Source organism: Carassius auratus, chromosome 26, assembly GCF_003368295.1.
Source record: "Carassius auratus strain Wakin chromosome 26, ASM336829v1, whole genome shotgun sequence".
NCBI classification, from domain to species: domain Eukaryota; kingdom Metazoa; phylum Chordata; class Actinopteri; order Cypriniformes; family Cyprinidae; genus Carassius; species Carassius auratus.
In genome coordinates, this window is record NC_039268.1 from 14,445,206 (window position 1) to 14,466,466 (window position 21,261).

The 21,261-nt window shown below is 37.0% G+C and overlaps 1 protein-coding gene across 6 annotated transcripts in view; it reads right to left on the reverse strand.

Moving 5' to 3' along the window:
• Nucleotides 1–1,669: 1,669 nt before the first annotated feature.
• The window catches only part of rims1b (regulating synaptic membrane exocytosis 1b), a 67,685-nt gene continuing 48,093 nt past the window's right edge, over nt 1,670–21,261 (reverse strand). The window contains exons 18-34 of one of the 6 annotated variants that reach the window (XM_026204381.1): nt 18,645–18,758; nt 18,141–18,203; nt 17,736–17,813; nt 16,222–16,341; nt 14,824–14,913; nt 14,277–14,360; nt 13,946–14,059; nt 12,613–12,719; nt 10,714–10,829; nt 10,438–10,598; nt 8,730–8,882; nt 5,654–5,871; nt 4,340–4,490; nt 3,605–3,711; nt 2,995–3,096; nt 2,697–2,836; nt 1,670–2,489 (exon numbers count right to left, since the gene is read on the reverse strand). In XM_026204381.1, coding sequence (XP_026060166.1) covers nt 2,271–2,489; nt 2,697–2,836; nt 2,995–3,096; nt 3,605–3,711; nt 4,340–4,490; nt 5,654–5,871; nt 8,730–8,882; nt 10,438–10,598; nt 10,714–10,829; nt 12,613–12,719; nt 13,946–14,059; nt 14,277–14,360; nt 14,824–14,913; nt 16,222–16,341; nt 17,736–17,813; nt 18,141–18,203; nt 18,645–18,758 — 2,137 coding nt within the window. In that variant the 3' untranslated portion in view covers nt 1,670–2,270. Of the gene's footprint in view, nt 2,490–2,696; nt 2,837–2,994; nt 3,097–3,604; nt 3,712–4,339; nt 4,491–5,653; nt 5,872–8,729; nt 8,883–10,437; nt 10,599–10,713; nt 10,830–12,299; nt 12,339–12,612; nt 12,720–13,945; nt 14,060–14,276; nt 14,361–14,823; nt 14,914–16,221; nt 16,342–17,735; nt 17,814–18,140; nt 18,204–18,644; nt 18,759–21,261 lie in introns of all 6 variants that reach the window. The other 5 variants (XM_026204376.1, XM_026204377.1, XM_026204379.1 and 2 more) reach the window with 5 other exon arrangements.

Sequence of the window (21,261 nt, forward strand, 5' to 3'; positions counted from 1 at the left end):
GAGGTGAAGAATTTGGCTCGAAAGCACAGAGAAAATGACAGTCTGGCTACAGCTTTAGAGCGGAGGGGTTCGGCCCTCTAAAAGTGACAGTGAGAGCTCTAGATTTGGACCCATATGATGAGAAAGGTGTCCGCTCAGCGGTCCCTTGTGTTGGGATGGTTGTTCTCAAAAGTAAGCCTTGGCCCCTTTGCAAATATGGCTTAACCACATGGTCATCTCATATTTACAACACATGCACTAATAAGTCTCTGTGCATCTACATTTATATTGAACATGGATACTTTTATGTATGTATGTATGATATATTTTTGATAGTTCCTGTTTTGATATCGGTATACTCTTGAATAACTTGATGGGATGTATACACATTTCTAAGTAAATTTCTGTGGTTTTGAGGTAAATTATGATACGGTAAAATCTGTAAAACGTGAGGGAGGTTAGTTTTTGTTCAGTGTTACAGTACAGCACATTTCCCCTAAGGGATATAAAAGACTTAAAAGCAATCAAAAACTTTTAAAAAATAAAGAAAGAAAACATGTTGCAACATTCAGCACCCGAATGGAGGACATGAACTAGTTTTGTAGCTGATCTGAAAAGTCTGAGTGAAAGCAAATGGCTTCTTTTTCTTGGATTATCTCTTATATTCAAGTACAAGCAAACTGTACAGGTACATGCAACATACAAGCTGGCCTACAGTATGTTGAACTAACACATATCTATTTCTGTTACTTTTTAACATTTGTGTAGTCTGTTTTACAAAAATGTGCATGCAGCTGGGAACTGATCCAAGTCATGCTGCTCCGCCGCACTGGAGAAAGGGTCCATTGGCCTGATAGATGATTGGTGTTTATGCTTGTGATGGCAAAATCGGATTGGTCACGTCAACATATACAGAGACACACAAGAGGAATTTGTATTTGCATGACTCTTTTCTTTGTTTTCTGGCAAGTACACAAAGTGGAAATGCAATTAACAAGCTAGTTGGCTTGATTATATATATATATATATATATATATATATATATATATATATATATATATATATATATATATATATATATATATATATATATATATTAAAATCAAGCTTTTGTGCTTGCATTTTTTATTCAAAATAAAGACGTATGTGCAAGGGCTCGGGCCAGTCGTGTTACCTCAGAGTGGTACAGTATAAGCTGAAAGTGGCTTTTGCTTTTACAGTATACCACATACAGTATATCAAAAAGACAAGTGTACGTCTGCACAAACACTTAGCATCAAACAAAGTTAAAAAGTTAGTTTAGTGTCTGAAAAACTCTATGTACCAAAATACTCAACAGATGAAAACATAACTGTATAGATTTCCTTTACCAAACACCCCAAATAGGAAAATGAACAAAGTTCGCAAATATGTTTATCTTGGTACATAGTGTTTCTCATGAACTAAATATCTACTTTTTAATAGCATTGAATGATAAGTGTAAACATCTAAAAATCAAATCCAATTCACTGAATAAGATGATGTATAGCAACGTACTTTAGGATAATGTAATAGTTTCAGTTAATAAAAGTAAATAAAAATATGCAAAGAAATGTGTGGAATTCCAGATGCATCATCTTCAATTTATTTTTTAGTGTTTCCTGTCTTTTTCACAGGACAATGCAAACCTGTTGTTTTTCATTTAAAAAAGAAGTGAAATAAACGACGAGAGCGGCCTCCGTTCGCTGTCACATACGTTGAAAACTGTTTTGGAGGATATGAACCATGGCTTTGGGTCCTCCAGGTTTAGGCACCAAGAAAGGCCCTGCCCTTCCAGACAACCTCCCCAGGGGACGCCCTACGTCTTTCAAGTTCCTGACCTTTCGCTTTCAGTACAAACAGGGTTTAGACAGGGCCTCGACTGAGCCCCCACAATCCCTTGGTCAGAGGTCACCTTTGTTTTTGGGTTGATACATTCTGATGCTCTGTTAAAAACTAGCTAACGTATATTTCAATGAAGACTTGACTGAATATCACACTGCTTTCTATGTTCTCCCTAAAGCGGTGCTTCCCGCGTGCTAGTGTAGACAGCCCTAAATCTCACGCGACAAACAGTGAGAGAAATAAACGATTTCATTTAGGACAAACAAATTTGGCAGAACACGGGCTACCCACAAAGAGGAAAACAAAAACAAAGTCACAGGAGTGATTGTCAGATTTGAACAAAGCTTTGTGTTATTTCATCGCATTTTCTGCCTGGCTCTTATTGTTGTCCTGTTGTCTCACAGACTGTGCTTTATGTTATTAGTCCACTACGATCGAACCCCCGCAGGTGCCGGCGAACTGTCCAGGGATGACTGAGAAGCACGTCGAGTTAGAGAGGCAAGAGTTGGGTCGACTAGGGAAGAAGGCGGGAAAAGTTTATACCAGCCAATCACGTTGCTGGAGAGGTCCAGCTCCTCTAGTAGGATTTGTGCAACTCCCATGAAGGATTTGTGGTCCATTCGCCCATAATCTCCCCAGACAATTACCTAATTGGATGAAAATCAACAGATTCATCAGTGGATGACCCTATCAGGTCACATAATCAAGGTTAATAACATCTAATCTCACAAGTGTGATCCATTTAAACTAGACACACAAGCCTTCAAATGATATTTTCTCCAAAAAGACTTTTTTCGACTTCCTCATCAGTGAAACGACATGTTGAAAAAAGAAGAATAAACCACATGACTCACTTGTAACACTTTACCCTGTGGACTTTCTTCAAACTGCAGCGTTTGCTGGTACAGCGGGTCGAGTGTCTTGCGTGCAATTTTTGTCTTCTTCTTAGCTACATACGCCCCATTGTGTAGAAGATAGACTTTGACATATGGAGCTATGTAAAGAATGAATCAAATTAGACAGATATAAACAGTGCATACTGACATTAGTGTGACTAGTGCTTTTTGTATCAGCTAGAACTGCTTGATGAGTTGTATCATGGCTGAGTAATCTGAGACACATGGAGTTCAGAATAGAGCAGAAGCGACTCACCGGGGAGTGATTTGGACCCTGGTTTTTGGATGAGACCTCGTGCTCTTATCACCTCCACCTCCAGCTGGCCTTTCTTATTCACCATGCCAATTTGAATGTCACCTGGACATCACAGAATACACAAATAAAATAATTTATTTAAATGGTAGCTTTGCTTAATGGACTTACTCAAATGATTCATGCAAAAAGCATTTCCGACATACTGCGGTTTCCATTAGCAGTTATTTTGTACTGAAATATGTAAGTGAATGAGGGCTGTAAATTAAATTGAAGGTATTTAGTACAATTATAAGTGCAATAATAATAATAATAATAATACATCATTGGACAGTATTGGGCTTATGTTCAGTGATATGAAAATAAACTCAATTCTGAATTCTTTCTATTTGTCTGCCTCAATAATATAATGTCTTAAATCACATTGGTGCCTTTTCTCAACAAATATTTATACACATTATGCAGCTATTTAATATAATGAAACTATTTAAATTAATCACAATCAATTACATCTACAAAAATGTATATAAATGAATACAAATTGTAAACAATTTGGGATAACGATAGTATGCTACAAGGGTGAAAGATTAAAGAACAAAAATCGAAAACTTACCAATTGCTGGTGTGGCAAGGGTTTGCCGGCCAACTAGTTGAGCAGGGCCCAGTCCATCCAGGAAGTCACTGAACTGAGTCTCGACTCGAACTGCTGGGAAGATTGGACTGACCAAGACAAACATTGATATGAAATACTGCAGATGCTGTTCTTTCTGATTTATGGTAGATTCGTTTCAAAATTTAGTAATTGGATCTCAAAGTTTTGGAAATAAAATTCTGTATTTAGTCATATTTTAATGATCATTGGACCCAAACTATTGTAGGTTTATATGCAGGTATGTTGTTCTCACGAACTGAACAGGTTTTTTTTTTTTTTTTTTTTTTTGAGGCATAATGGTAATGCCTGACTGAAGGTTGTCAGGGTAACAGGAACGGCACTTAAGGAGGCTGCTATTTCTAGACAATAATAACCTTGGTTTAAGATGGGGAATTTCAGAAGAGGAAAAAATATGGAAAATGTCAAATTATGCTGGATTGCTGTATTTAAAGAAACAGGAAATTGCTCCAACTGACCCATGATTTAGGACAAACATGTACATTCAATAAATCGCTATTGGTAGGAAATGATGAGAACAAAAGTTTCCATGCTGCTTTAAAGAATATGCGACAGATTTTTGGAAAAGTGCTTCACCAATGCAGTGCAATATACATAAAAACACACCATACAAGTCCTACATACATTTAGAAGTATGCAAAAGATGATAAAAAACTAATAAAGCAGAAGGAAACTTACCTGCCCTCAGAGTTGTAGCTGTTCATGCTTCCGTTGTTAGATTCACGGCTGGGTTGACGACTCATATTCCTCTGCAATTCCACAGCCATTCCCGTCTCCTGACTGCGCTGGATCGTCCCTTGACTGCCCTTTGACTTCTTACTGGATGCCTCTGAAGGACAGATGGACAAACAATCAGAAAAAGAGACTTTTAAGAGAAGTCTGTATCATTCATTTAGAGAAAAAAGACAAATCTGTATCGCTCCTATGTGATTTTCTGTGATGAAGTTTTAAAGAGTTGGATCAGTGTCCTCTCTAAACAATACTGGTCAAGCTGCAGACTATCTCTTTACTATATGACATCCTTTTTGATGTTAAAAGCAGGCAGCGAAATAATTTGACAGTGCTTGTAGCTCCCACCGGGATGGACGTTAACCGTACTGTGTTAACCACCCCCTTTTATCTCTCTTAAAAACAAGGGCATGTCTCATCATCCCAAATCCCTTTTTGTCTGCTTACATAAAACAGAGAGAACAAAATGCAGTTCCCCCGGAGGTTTTACAATCCTCTAATGTTCTTTCAAGAATTTTTCAAAAGAAACAAGCTCTGTGGCACTGACATAAGTCGCCCGATGAAAAATCGTATTATATCAAACAATGCAGAGTGAGTGCTGACATCTGAAAGCACTAAAATGGCCACAGGTGCCCCTCTGAAAAGACCCTGCTCATGTTTGATGAGGACAAACCATAGCTTAAGCATGCCATTAAACTCATAGCAGGATACTAATCAAAACAAATGCTGAAATTCGGAACAGCGTGCTATCATACTGCCCTTACAATTTTTACCATACAATTATATGGCAGTAAGAGTAGTATGCTAGCATGCAGTTCTGAATTCAGCATAAGTGAAAAAAAGAAAGGTAAGCCTAAAATGCAGTTTCATAAACATCGAGTGCCCTCTTGTGTTAACATAGAAATCTTGAAAATATTTAAATGAACTGATGTCCAAGTCTCTTGGACAAAACCTATTCTGTCATTTCTGCTAAATAATTTCTTTTGTTGATTCTGGCACATTTTTACAACATTTTCAGAGGGAAATGTGCAATTAAAAGTGGATATGTTACATGTTAATTTTTTCCAAAACAGATGAGTGTAAATGTGGTAACATTTTATTATGTTGGTTGTTGTATGTTGTACATATTTGAGGCTTAATATTAAGAAATGTGCATTGTGCACAGGTAGTAGTCCAAATAGATTTAAATTCTAATTGTTATATCAATAAGTCTCAAGTGATATGTCAGTAAATACTGTATGTTAATAGATTTGAACTAGTTACCCGTTTGACTGATCTGTGAGGTGCTTCGGCTGCGACGGTTTCCCACGATAGCCACGAATCGAGCATTGAGGCTGGAGCGCCGCTTTTTGGCTCCGGTTCCAACTGTTCCCAGGGCAGTGTCAGACTGGCTGCCGTCTGTTCGCTCTGACGTGTTGATGTCACCGCTAACGCTTGTGCTCTTTAGCATGCTTCGACCAGATGAGGCTCTGACTTGTCGACTGAAAGCAAGAGAAAGCAAGTAAAAGAGAGATAGACTAAATTAGTAACAGATTAGTTGATCCAGTATATAAAGGTAATAGAAACTAACTGACACTAAACAGAGACTGTTGAGAATGGTATTCAAAATGCTTTATTCTTTTATGGTTGTATTCACAACACAGCCTTCTATGTCACTGATTTTAACCTTAGCACAAAAAAAAAAAAAAAAAAAAAAAAAAAAAAAAAAAACTATTTTTGTCCAATCCAATGATTGTGCACAAACCAGTATAGAACATAAAATACATACAATTCATATTCTCAGCCAACTTCTCTATATGAAATTAGCCTGAACCATGACTCCTGCAGTAGTCAATACAAGTTAACACCTGTTAAAGACTCCATAAAATTATTTGACAAGCGAAGTTTTATTTAAATTGCTAATTGGTTCCTAGCCAGAATAGAGAGGTTCAGGATCCAGAAGTAAAAATGCCATTGACTTTCTCCATTGGGGATTTGCCTTATTGTGAGCTATGATGTTGTTAATTAATGCTATATGCTTTTGCTGAAGCCATCAAAATGCATTCAAATGATATGATCAATTATGAATTCCTGGTGAAAAAATACATTACCCATGATTCTGCAGAGACATCTCCACCAATCAGAGAATTGCAACAATCAAATCCCTCCAAAATAACACCGCTTATTCCCATGAAGCACTCATAATCTACGTATATGTTTGTAACACATAGTCACTAAAAGCCTTAAAAGTGTAATGATTTTTCATGAGGTCCTTAAGACTTACACATGAGATAACATAATTGTGTTAATTGAACAGCAACATGTTTGGTTTAGTTATTCAAACTGTCTATATTATGACATGGCAGAACACTCTGACAGAGGAGCCATGTCCTCTGCTGCCCCCTGGGGGTTCGGAGGAGCCGCCTCGTGTCTGCGCCCACTGATGGAGTCAAGGTACTGCAGGACTGTCCAGTTGCACCATCTCCATCATCTCTACACTCTAACCCCCTCTCTGGGGGACACAGGGTGGGGATAGGAAGTAAGAAGGTGGGTCTCTCTTCCACAGGCTGGAGGGTAGTGACAGACAGGGGTCTGGGTTTGGGATCCAGTGCTGGCTCAGTATTCAAGCATGGGATGTATGAGGTGAGGCATGCAAAGAGGGCTCTAATACACACAGTACAATACACAGGACAAACATTTACACAGACAGAGTGGCATGTGAATGAAGCAGAATACAAACAAATGAATTCAAAAAGCATGCATAATGAACCTCTCAAACTATTTGTAGGGAAAATGATATTTTTCAGCAGCAGAGAAGAATATTCCAATGCAGTATGAATAGCTGAAGCCTCTTGAATATGAATTGAAGATAGATAATATATTAATACTTTCTCATTTTTTTCAACATCTATATTTTAGTTCACAATTCACAATGAATGTGTAGGGAAACGGAATATTTTTGACAATAGTACATTTACGTTTTTCACTATTTTTAACCACATTTTGCCTTCACTAGCTCATTTTAAAGATTGTGACAAATAAACTTAGTTATTTCATAGTCAATTTATATATCAAAAACTGCATGCATTATAATTGTTAAAGTAGTAGCTTCATAAAATAGTTTTAGACAGCGTTTAGTATGTCGCAATAGCAACTTTACGTTATGCCTACAGTATGTTTGATTGAACTAAGCAGACTTCATTCAAATTGATAACTACTGTAGTGTGTGGCTTCAAATTGATCAGAAATATTGAAGATATAATTGGTTAGTAAAGCCAAATATATCAGAAAAGAGAGAGGAAAAGAAAAGATTCTCATAGTGTCCATTTTCTATTTCTATTAGAAGGCATTTGATAATACTTATTGGTTGTGGTTAACCACTCTGGGCATACAATTTCTAGTGCCTCTCAAGTATAGTTATTTTTATTTGTATACAGAATTGTTCACATTTTATGTGGTTTCATAGCAACTTTAATAAAATCATAATATCTTAAACTCTGGCAAGGACAAAAACATAAACAGAAACAGACTCAGCTCGAGGAGCAAATAATAAATAATATACATATACTAAATATTATCTAGTTACTTAGAATCTGTAATAAAAGTTATTACAGATTCTGTAATTATTATTTAATAATTAATATAATAATTAACATCATTCTTTTTCTTTTAATTTTACATTTATATTTATGGAGTTTATCTTTTTTAGCATTATACACTTTTATCTGAAGTGGTGATGAAACTGCATTAAAGGTGTACTTTTTTTAATTAATTCATGCATTCTCTGGGAATACAACTCCCAAACTTGTCGTTATTAATTATATGTTCTACTGTTTATGCTGTAGGAATGCAAATTTTCTTCTTACCATCGTCATTGACTCCTTTCTATGTAAATTAGTCTTTTTGTAAAATGTGCCATGTTCACAAAAGTAACTGTTATTAAGGTTTCAATATTACCAACCATGGTGTGCATGTGGCAAATGGAATTTCATGCAAGAGAGATGTTGTATACATTTTCTAGTGATCATGGCAGCAGTAATATATCAAATGCTGATTAAATGTCGAAGAAGAACTGGGCATATGTCCAGATGTGTGCTGAGGTTGAGCATGCTTTTGCACTTTTAAGAGCCAACTACAAAGGGATCATACAGTCTCAGTGAAGTATTACAGATTGTGGTAGTGGTAGATTGTGGTCTGTTTTCTGGCAAGACGAGGAAGTTTGTTGAGCAAATTTCTATATGCTGTTACTGGATTTTTAAATTGGTACTAGAAACTTTTTTTTTTTCTGATATGAGGTAAGGATGAAATTTTCTTCGGTGGTGGATAAGGTGAAAACATGGGGGGAGCTGGTCCATGTTACCTCACATCTCCAGCCACCGTATGACGTCTGCGTTTAAGCTCCTCAGAGAAACGTCTCTTTCCTAGACTCCTCCTGTTGTCTGTTCCATTTACCCCCCATGAAATCCTTCTCTCCTTCTTTTCATCTCCTTTACAACTCTCCAACGACTTTGACCTTTGACACCCAATACAATATGCATGCATGCAATAGAGCACAAGCCATAATAGCAAGGAAAGTAAATCATGCAGAAAATAAAAAATGTAACAAGCCATGCACAGGACAGACAGCTATGAGCATGCAAATGTTAAACACATGGCTAATAACAAACAAAGAAATATCACAATCTGATGTGACCGGCATTATTAATTGCTGCTTTGTAAATAATCATTTTAAAATGTTACTAGGGAGAACTATTATGATTGTTGTAGAGGAAGATAAATAAGCTATCCAAGTGAATGTTGATATAATGTTTTTCAGTGAAAGGAAAAATAGCAAAGCGCTAAAAAGAAAGAAAGACTGAAAAGTACAGAAAAAAAAAAAAAATTCATTTACGTTCATGTCCTATAAACACATATAGATGGGTGCATTCTGACATCTTGTCTTTACATACTTAGGCTGAATAGACCAATTTTGTGTGTAGCGTCCAAAATAAACCCAAATCAATCCCCAAATTTAACCCCAACTAGCAATTTAGAGTGAAGCAAAAAAAAAAAGAAAAAAGAAAAAAAGGGTAGTAATCGATTACATTACTAATCTTAGATAACTATATTTGATTACTTTTAGATGTTTTTTTTTTACCTATAACATTGACTTAAGAAAATCCTGTACCATATTTATATTTTACAGAGCCCCGCACATGACATGCATGAAAAAAATAATATAACAGTAGGCTTAATCGTGTGCACAATATACTATGTCGCTCCCACGATTTATAAATTGTGCGCACAATTTCTAATTTGTTCCCTCGAAATGCTAAATCGTGCACACAATTTATAAATAGAGGGAACAAATTAGTAAATTGTGCACATGATTTAGCAAATCGAGTGAACGAAATAGTAATCGTGTGCACATATAAGTACATCAACAGAATGAATTAGTAATTTGTGCGCACAATTTATTTATTTTTTCTTGCTTGTCATGTGCGGGGCTCCATAATATTTAAATACAAAGAGAAAGAAAATGTATTCCATTATTTGTTATCAATAACATGAAGTATATGAAACATTAGATAAAGTCAGGATTTCCCAAACTGGGTGTTGTTAAGGAACTGCAGCAGGTTTGTAATAAATTGATGCTAATAAAGCTACTAATTAATACAATCTTAAAATATCAAATTTAATATATAAAAGAGAAGAATTGTGGAGAATCAGTGAATTGTGAATAATTTACTGCATTTTCTTTAAAGCAATAGTGTTATCAATAAAAAATTAACAGTAATCTGATTATGAGTATTTTAATTTGTAACAATCTTATTACAACTATTTTTGGAACATGCAAACATTTTTAAGACATCCTATTTAAACTTCTAGAAGAACTTTTTTGTAGGTTTATAAGTCTGATTTGTGTAGCTTAATATCAGAGAGGTTCATACTATAATTTTTACAACCATGTTTTATGTTGCATTTTCTAATAACTTTAACGGACACTGCCAATTTATATTTATCCTCATTTTAAATAGTTTAACACACAGTACGAGTGTTAAATATGGATCCTGTGTTAATAAGCTAACCTGATTCTCCCATGTGGTCTCTCAGACTGGATGGACATGTAGCTGGTGGCGCTCAGCCGTGAGGCACTGCTGGCACGGGAGATAGCTGATGCATCGCTCATGTCACTGTCTGATGACCTCGCAGACATGTTATCACTACTCCTCTTCTGATCCTTATACATCTAAACCATCAAAGACAAGAAAAAAAAAATCTTCAATAGGAATTAAAAACCTGCCATACATAACAGCATTGCCAGTCACACGAGTTAGAGACCTGATAAGGAGTTTAACACTCACATCTCTCTTGTTTTTGAGCTCTGCCTCTGGGTCATGACCAGAGCTGGCAGAAGAGCCTGGTCGATAGGAATGTCCTCTCATTTGCAACTGACGAGCTCGGTCTTCCACTGCTAGTGCTACATCAAGACAGAAAGGGGGAAAAAAACAAAAATGGAACAGGGGACAAAATAATCTCATTTAAAATAGCACAGAAATAGTGTTAATTAAAAATGAAATAAGGACATTTGGAAAACAGTCGAAATTTCTGATTGTTAACAGTGTTACTTTTGGTGGAAATGAATATTAAATATTCACTTCTTGAAAATCCAGTTTAAGGTAATACAAAAATATAACTAATAGATTATCACCATACTTCTCAAGTTGACTGATTAAAGTACACTGGTTTTGTATAACACGTTTTGCAAAATGTTAAAATATGTAAATAGACATTATCTCTTTAAATATGCACTTATTTGCATACATTCCAAAACAGAAAATCTGAACATCGGATAAAGTCGGCTTCAATATTCCTTTTTTGACATATTAAAGGTTTTTACAAAAGGAATTTGGGATTTCTGTATTTATGGCTCCATAAATCTGAAAATGCAGTCTACAGCCAGAGAAAAAAAACCCACAAAACTTATTACAGTTACAGTATATAAATCAAGTGAATGTTATATGAACAAACTCCTCTGTAAAAACCTTCAGAATATAGATAGGAATATGTGAATGCTGAAAGAAATGTCAAGTCCTTTCATGAAACTCTAGATAGCATGTGGTTAGTACAAACTGATGATATTCACAGCGTTAAATTACGTGGCACAAGCTGATTGGTTCATGTTGCAGCAAATAAGATTTACATTGAAATGGCTGGTTAGCACTCACTAGAGCATTTTGCTGCGCTAACAAAGTTACTCTAAAACCCTCCACCTTCCCCAGCTCCACCTGTATAGATCTGCCACAGGTTATTATATATGCTACGTGTGCAGCAGCAGCAGCAATAATCTACAATAACAGCAATAATCAACAGCAGCAGCAATTCAGCAGCAAAAGCATATCAGATCTATTCAGCCAAGAACAAATACATTAACATTTTCATATACATTACCATGCTTAAATCTTCTGAGCGTTATCATGATAGTACTAATGTTTCTTAAATATATGTATTGTAATTGAAATCTACAATTACAATAGATAATATAATAAACACTTAATTGTGTACATTGGCTGTATATTTCCACTAGTCTGAAAGGAGATGTTATGGAATAATCATAAAATTGACCATAGTTCTGCCTGTAGTGCTTCGATGTCAGCTGGTCTCTACATTTTGGAACAATGGTAGCTGGTTTCTAACAGGTCCAAGCTGGCCATTAGCTTGTTAACACTGATAAATCATCTTTGACCAGTAACAAACCATCTAAAGATGGTCAGCCAGGCTGGTTGACAAGCACATAAACAACTTGGGTGAGTTACTACATTATGTTCCAAATATTGATAAGTTTGAACTATCTAAGAAATATACAGTATACCACTGACTAAAAACTGATATTATTCAGACAAGCAAGTGATCTATTCTAGGGCAAAATGCAGAGAATGGAATGAGATACCTGACTTAGGTTTCTCCTCAGGTTTACTGTTGACATGGTCTTCATGAAGATGGGGTTGAAGGAATGAGAGATGGCATGAGAAGAGACAGAAAGGAGTAAGGTAGAGAGATCAACAACTTGTTGACCACATGAAAATAAAAAAGGCTATGGACCAAGGAGTCATGAAATTACCTGGCATTTATAAAGGTAACTGTCACTGGAACAGATTCATGGGTTTGGGGTGTGAATTTGAATGGTAACAGCATTTTAGGTTACTGCTATCTGAGTTTGTGAGTATTTAGAAAGAGAGAGAGAGAGAGCCTGAATTGCTTACCTTGCTCTATACTGCTGCTCTTTGCAGGGAGTTGTGGTAGCTGTCTGCCCCTGCGCCCTAATAAAGTGGTCCCTGCCGGGGAATAATGTCCACCATGCCGAGGTTCTCTGAGAAGAGAGAGATTTTGTCCCCAAAAAAAAAAAAGGACTGATTACTACTTCCCATCAGATGAACAATTAAAAAATGTGATTAAAAGATATTTCATTCTACTCCAGTGTTGGGGAGTAACTAGTTACATGTAACAGAATTCTGTAATTTAACTATAAAATTAATGTATAAAAAAAACTGTAATCTTTTACAGTTACTGAGAAAAAAATGTGTTACTAAATTACAGTTACGTATGAAAAAGCTAACAGTTACAAAGGAGGGTTACATCTGAATATTTTCACACACTTACAGATTTGATTGATTTCTTTCAGAAATTTCAGTGAATGCTCTTAAATATGTGACACCAATGTTTCAGCAGTTTAGGACACAGAACAGGACACATGGTTCTTTGATAACTCTTTTATTTCCTATTTGGGTTTATGTATTTGCTTTATTTTTTAAGATTAACGTGTTTTTTTTTCCCCAAGGCATTGTAAGATGCTAGTGTTTCCTGTTGTACTGTACCTATACAAGGATTTTTTTTTTTTTTTTAAACAGTAACTATTTAACTATATCTTATGATTTTAAAAAAGTAAGAATCCGTGCTAAAGTCAGATTTTGTGTGGCTGTGCTATAAAATTAAATAATCATCTTAATTCAAGTGATAAAGTATTGTGAAAGTCTGACCGTAATCCGTGTTGAGTCCTACTGTAAAGTTAACCCTGCCTTCTCTAAATGTTTCAAAATGATCAACAGATGAAAACTTTCGTTAGAAATTTAGAAATGTAATAAAAAATTAATCAAACCTAACAGTACATTACTTTAAAAAGGACCTGAAATAGTTGCACTACTCAGTACATTTTAAATAGGGTAACTTTTAATCTGTAACCTATTACTTTTCTAAAGTATCCTTCCCAACACTAGCTGCATTTACCATGAGGGGACGGGTTTTATTCTCTTTGACTCGTTGGATGGAAACGGTGCTTTATTCGCATATGTTTTATGTGATATTACAGTTTTGCGCATAAGTTTGATTCAAATCTTTGGATGGAAACATAGCTACTGTCCTCTACACTATGTACTGTAGTCACAGAAGTACAAGAAAGCTGATTTGAGATTCGTAGGTGAATTTAGTAATTTATTGTATTGTTGAATTTATATGATTAAGACATCACAATAAGCAGCAGTGCACAAACTACAGGCAGCTACAGGTACAGCCAAATTCTGAGGGGCTCCCAGCATGCACCTGTCAGCTCGTGGCGAGTTAGGGCAGGAACCCCCTAAGCTGGTCTGGCCAAAGGGCCTGAGGGGAGGCTCTCTCCCCCTCCTGCCACCCCTGAGGATAGAGGTGGGCTGAAGTCTAAACACAGCCACAGCAGAAAAGGGCAAGGGTGAAAAGAAAAAAAAGGAAATGTTGTAATGAAATTTAAAAGTCAGACAAGCAAACAAAAACTGAAATGGGTAAACCAATAACAAAGAAAGGTAAAAAATAGTAAAGAAGCATACGTAAATCAGTGTAGAAAACAAAAACAGACAAGTGATAAAGAGATGTTCAAAGGCTTATTATGAGATCTCACCTGTCGCCATCAATGGTTTTCTTGTTAGCTATCTGACAGCTTGGCCTATCCAAATTACCAGAATGCCTGTGAGATGGAAAATGACTGATCCAGAAAACAATCAGAGTGGGAGAAAAAGCAAAAAACAAAAAAACAAAAGGAGGAATGTAGGAAGCTGAATGGAAAGATATCATGGAGATCAAGGATGATGCTTCTCTGATTTAACTGAAACTGTTACAGAAAAAGATGCTAAAGTACACTGCTGTTCAAAAGTTTAGAGTTGGTAAGGTTATAAAAAATATATTATTACGCAAATATAACATACAGCATTGTAATATATTTTAAAATCTGAATTGTCAGCATCATTACTCCAGTCTTCTTTGACACGTGATTTGCTGCTCAAACATTTTATTAATTAACAAATAAATAAATCCATTTATTTATTATTTATTTATTCATGTAAACATATTTACTGTTTGAACCCAAAGGTGTTTTTGAGATATTACACAGAGTGCAGTTTAAGAATAGTGTACTTGTAGGTACTGATATCCCCCTTGTTTCCTCATACCTTTCTCTTTCAGATGAGTGGAAGTTTGACTCTGGTCTCAAACAAGTTGTACTGGCACTTCTTACTCTGTCTAATGAAGGCTGAAGATCACTGGAAAGAAAGAAAGAAAGAAAGAAAGAAAGAACAGTATTAACCAATTAATATATACATTATTCACCATCATTGTACAGTAGGGACGGTGTGTCCTGTAGCATTCTGTAGTGTGTTTTGAAGGTACTTACACTTGAAAATCTTAAAATCATGAAAGTGAGCGTAAACAGTTTATTGTTTCATTATATAAAAAAAGAAACTTTATTACCGATGGGACCATTTTCAAATGATCGACTACTTCAACCACTTATCGGCGCTGTCAGAAACAATCGACTAGTCGAGCATGCATTAACCATAATAACGAGTTGCAAGTACGACATGAATTTTAGGATTACAGAATTGCGTGTAGCTGTTACTTTCTACGACATGATCTTTGTTGCATGTAAAATTAAAATATGTAATGTAATAATTAGGGGTGTGCCTGAAACCGAATTCCTTAATGGCATGGATTTTAGCTTAAAAAATTACAAATAAATTCAGAATAATTCTGCCTGAATACTCGGCTGAAGCTAGCACAGGCCGGAGTTTGCTAGATAACAGTTGAGTCAGGGATCAGTGCAATATTATACAACAGACCTCTAAAGTTATGAGTGTGAAGTGAATTAACGTAAACTTTATGAATGAAAAGAGCGCAAATCAAACACAGCATAGCTGGTGCATTTCTCAGAAATCAGAGCTTTGCCAGAGTAATATCATCTATAATAATACATCATATACGGTCTATTATTTGTATATGTTTAAAAGGCAATGATTTAAACCTTAGGTTATGATATGATATGATTGCGCGTCTCAGTCTCTCAAAAACCAAACCAGTTCTAGCAGGTTAATAATCAACTTAGATACGGATAAATTTTCTACTTGTCCTATGTGTTTGCATCTTTACATTTTGCTGGTTTGCGTGGCACACATGAACATTTAAATATGTAATGTCATAATTATAAAGTTTGGACAATTTATATGTGTATATATAATGTCTTTTCATTTACAGTAGCATGAACCACAAGTAGTCGAGTAACTCGAGTATTTTTTTAAATAAAAAATCGACTAGTAGAAATCAGTAGTCGTGCAACCCCCTACTGGCCATTAACATAGTAATAAGGGAAGGGGGTGCCCTCAATCTATATATATATATATATATATATATATATATATATATATATATATACACATGGCATGATATGGCATATTACTATTGTAATAGTTTCTTGCTGCTTTGTTTTCTCAGGCATATATACTTGTGCCTGAATTGCTCACTGCTCCTTCTCACTTGCTATTGATTGTTATATGGTTTGGATTTGGGCCCCTTACCCAGAGCTGACCTCGTCTGTGAACCTGAGAACACGCTGTGGAATGGCACTAAGAGAGATAACACCATCCCTCTCTGTTCGCCGTGGCGGTTTGTTCTTTAAGCATGCAGGGAGGGTAGAGCTTAGCATGGAAAGAAACAAAGAAAGAAACAAAAGCATGCATAACAGACAGAGAAAGAAAGCAAAAATTTACTAGAAATGAAGTAAAAGTAGAAAGGGGCTTTTTAAATGTGAACATCACAAGAAGGGAAACAACTAATCCTCTCAGTTGAATAAATAGATCTAGAAGCAATTTTAGTGATTTGGGGTTGCCAACTTCAGGAGAAGACAATAAGGGACATTTGACAGCAAAAGGTGTCATGCTTTTGTGTACAAGCATGTCTGCAGCTATGCACGTCTCAAGACTCTGCTTGACTGAAATAAATGCTTAAATTAATCTGCAATATAATCACTTACTGATATACATGCCATGGTTGGAAGAATGTGTGATTTACTGTTATCTGTGTTTATATTAACATTATATATTTAAGCAGTATGACAAGCAAAAGTGCTGTTTTCCATGAATGTCATGTCATATTTACTTACTGATTGTTTTAGTTCCAAACAAAACAACAAAAGATTATCTTGTTATTGAATGATTCATATTTGAACAAATCGGATGAATCAATGATTCAATGACCCTCTCATAAAATGGTCACTTACTTCCTAATGAATGAATCAGCTGGTTTGAATGAATCATTTCAATTAATGATTTACAATAAGGACTTGTTCCCAGTTTTATTTTCATACATAATATTTGTGATGCTGTAAAATGTTTCAGCTGTGTCTAGAAAAACAATACAGTATTTTTTTTATGACAAAGAGATACTCAGTATTCATATGTGTTATTGAATGTTTATACGAGTAATTTAATTTAAATTGAATTTACCTCATTTGTGGATAATGAATTTTCAGTATATATGCCAAGTTTATCTTAAACCAGATTAAAGCATACTCTTTATGTAAATATTGTAATTAAGTATCTTACAGTCTAAAACTGTATACTAGGATGGGAATCAGCAGGGACCTGGTGATATAATATTGTATTCATATTTGGGTCATGATAACATAACAGTATGATTCTTCTCTTTAGTGTATAGTTAATCAAAACTGTGATTTATTGCATCTTCTGCTTACTGCATTCTCATCTTCATTGAACTTTGTTGTTTTACCTAAATATATATCGATAGCTTGTTCTGATTTTGAATTGTGGTTAAAAAGTAATAACAGAGTATGTGTTTATGAACCGAAAAGCTATACAGCAATTTCACAGACTTGCATTGAATGGTTGGTGGACAATTAATAAATGCACATTAGATTATTACAAAATACAACTCATGGTAAACTCCATTACAGAGGTACAACACAATGAAAGGGAAGGGAAACTATGTCTGTAATGACTGAAACAGCACACAAATTTGCTGCAAGGGTCTAAAAGATTTCACTAACAGTATGGGAATCTGCTCAATAGCTTACCTGTAAATATCTTTATGTATACCATTCACTAACAAGGGCATCTTTGGGGGAAGTGTGTTACAGTGCCTAGCTAATTTCCTATATTACATTAGCACAAACAAGCCGGCATAAAAAAAAGAGCAAAACAGAATAAAAACCATTACTCAAGCAAACACAAAAAATCTTTTCAATCTTTTAACATGGCAGGCACAGACAACAGATGAAAAATGACTGTAAAAAAAGATTACATGTAAATTCTTAAAAGCAAAATGAACTTTAAGATGAAAAAAAAGTCTTGCTCTAAATTCTCTAATTATATTTATGTCATCACCATAAGATTTGGATGCTCTAAAATTGTCAAGAAACAGCGAAAAGCAAGGCATTCTGGGATACAGGTAACTCAAAGTGGCAGCTCTGGATTTTTACCTGTTTGTATGCAGGCACTCAGCACTCCCACCTCGGATTGATCTGTGCATCTCCAGGACCTCGCTAAGGTTGCCATGGTGATGGTGACACATTGACAGTTTGACAACCAAACATAAAACAAAAGTAAGAGGATGGTGAGGAAAAAGAAAAGAAAAAAACAGAATATGTGTAGAAAGTGATAGACATGTATTTAGCAATATTTGTACTATTATTAATGGGAATGAACTAAAAACTATGACTGTTAGTCATATTAGTAGTATTAGTATTTAGTAAAGCAACAGCATAAAACATTTTGTTGACACAATATGAAAACACGTCAAACTCTTTTCTAAAACATCAAATGTTCCTGATGCTATTTATCAGTCTAGGTGTGAATAAAAACATACTGTACAGTTCGATATAGCTAAAGCATATGATTATGTAAAGTGCTACAGTGTTTTTCCACAAACACACACACATTTTTATATATGCATTTTGGAGCATTGAGCACTAGAATAGTGTTACCTGTCCTCTGAATATTCATAGTCAGAATCTCCGGAGCGATGTTCCTGGTGGGAGTCATGGTAGTGAGAGGGAGAATAGGAATGATGGCGGTTTTTGTGGATCTCATCCAGACTCCTGAGGAGAAGATAAAGAGTGTTGAATCGTAAATGTACATCACACATCAATCATCATCATCACTCCACACAACTATATCAGCTACATCAGCATTACATTGAAATGCGTGCATAAATGAGCGTTATATCTTTGCTGTGTCAGATGAAAGAGTTTTGCATGAACACTGTTAAAATGTTTTCATTATTATTGAAGAGGAGAAGAAATTGTTGATTTTTTTTTCTTTGCACACAAAAGGCATTCTTGTAGCTTTATAAAATTAAGGTTGAACAACTGATGTAACATACACTGTTTTAAAAATCTCTTTACTAACTTTCTGGGCCTTGAACGTGGCAGTTGCATTGTTGTCTATGCAGGGTCAGAAAGCTCGCGGATTTCATCGCAAATTTCTTAATTTGTGTTCTAAAAATAACCAAAGGTTTGGGTTTGAAACGAAATGAGGTTGAGTTATTAAAAACAGAATTTTATTTTTTAGTAAACTATCCCTTTAAGCTAGTTTTTAGCAACATTTGCTCTCTTTATATAGTGAATATTTATTAATGGGTGGGCAAATTAGCTGATAAAAAAAAACAAAACATCTCGGTTACCCGTGGTAACCCTCGTTCCCCGAGGAGACGAATGGGGATCACTTGCAAGAACCTATCTACTTCGAGTTAAATAAAACAAGCCAATACCTTTTGGCATGAGATAATTGCACCAGCTGCTGTGCATAGCAGCACGAGCATATAACATGCAGCAGGTGAATTTGCATACCTGTTTTTCCGCTGAGGCACAAGGTGTTGAGAGTGTTATTTCCGGCACAAGGTGTTGAGAGTGGCGTCTTAAGCCAACTCTAAGAACGGGTCACTCGTGCTACTGGCCACTAGGGGTGAGTATACATGAAGATACCAGCTCTACACGGAGGCTATAGAATCTAACGAACGTGTTAGGTGTCGCCCAGCCCGCAGCTCTACATATATCTGTCAGAGAGGCACCCTGCGCCAGGGCCCAGGAGGAAGCAACACTTCTAGTTGAGTCCGCTCGCAACCCGAACGGGCAAGGCACACCTTGGACTTCGTAGGCCAAGGTGATGGTATCCACTATTCAGTGGGCCATCCTCTGCTTGGAGACAGCCTTTCCCTTCTGCTGGCCTCCGTAACATACAAAGAGCTGATCTGAGGTCCTGAAGCTTTGCATTCTGTTCACGTAAACCCACAAAGAGCGGACGAGACAGAGAAAAAAGCTAGGGCTGGGTATGCCTCCTCTGAAGGCAGTGCTTGCAGGTTCACTACCTGGTCCCTGAAGGGAGTGGTAGGAACCTTGGGCACATATCCAAACCGGGGTCTCAGGACAACATGAGAGTTGGCCGGCCCAAATTCCAAGCACGATTCGTCAACCAAAAATGCTTGCAGGTCCCCTACCCTCTTGATGGAAGCGAGAGCAGTCAGGAGCACTGTCTTTAGTGACAGGAACTTTTAGTCTGCAATGGTTCGAAAGGGAGGTCCCTGCAGTGGGACATTGCCCGATCCAGGGAGCGTGCAGGGACTTTCATTGTCCGGAGGGCGAGGTCCATCACCACACACAGTTTCTGCATAACGAAACTACCCTCGTGCAACTCCTTGAGCACCTTGGCCTGGCAGACCTGCATGGGCACCATGGCATGCAGGGCGGAGGCAGCTTCTCCACAGGCTGAGTAAGCTTTGCCCGTGAGAGCGGACAAGAACTTACACAACTGGGAGGGGAGGCATGGATTTTCAGGCCAGGAGGTAGCAGTCTTGGGACACACCTGCATTGCCACAGACCGCTCCACCGGTAGAATCTCCACGTAACCCTTAGCTTCCCCGCCGTCAAGGGTAGTGAGGGAGGAAGAGGCACCAGAATGGTTCCGGGGAAGTCGTGGCCTAGTGGTTAGAGAGTTTGACTCCTAACCCTATGATTGTGGGTTTGAATCTTGGGCCGGCAATAACATGACTGAGGTGCCCTTGAGCAAGGCATCAAACCCCCAACTGCTCACCGGGCGCCGCAGCATAAATGGCTGTCCACTGCTCCAGTTGTGTGTTCACAGTGTGTGTGTGTGTTCACTGCTCTGTGTGTGTGCACTTTGGATGGGTTAAATGCAGAGCACGAATTCTGAGTATGGGTCACCAAACTTGGCTGAATTTCATGTCACTTTTTCACTTTCAAAAAGGTGCAGTCCTTGTCCTTGTAACCTCCTCATGCATTTCCGGAAAGAAAGGCACTGGGGCAGGGTGCTGTGAACCGGCACGGGCCGCCCCGAGATACCAATCGTCCAGCCGCAAAGGTTCAGGACACGGTGGGGGGTTCCACTCGAGCCCGACACTTGCGGTGGCCCGGGAAAGCATAGCCTTTAGCTGGGGGTCTGACTCGGAAAAAGCTGGCACACCTGAGGGGGGCAGCGCAGCCGAGTCGTCATCCCAAGAGGAGATTAGCTCACCCTCCAATGCAGCGACCGACATCTGATCATCCGGTGGAGCTCCAAAAGAAATGACTGGGACCACCGGGGGCG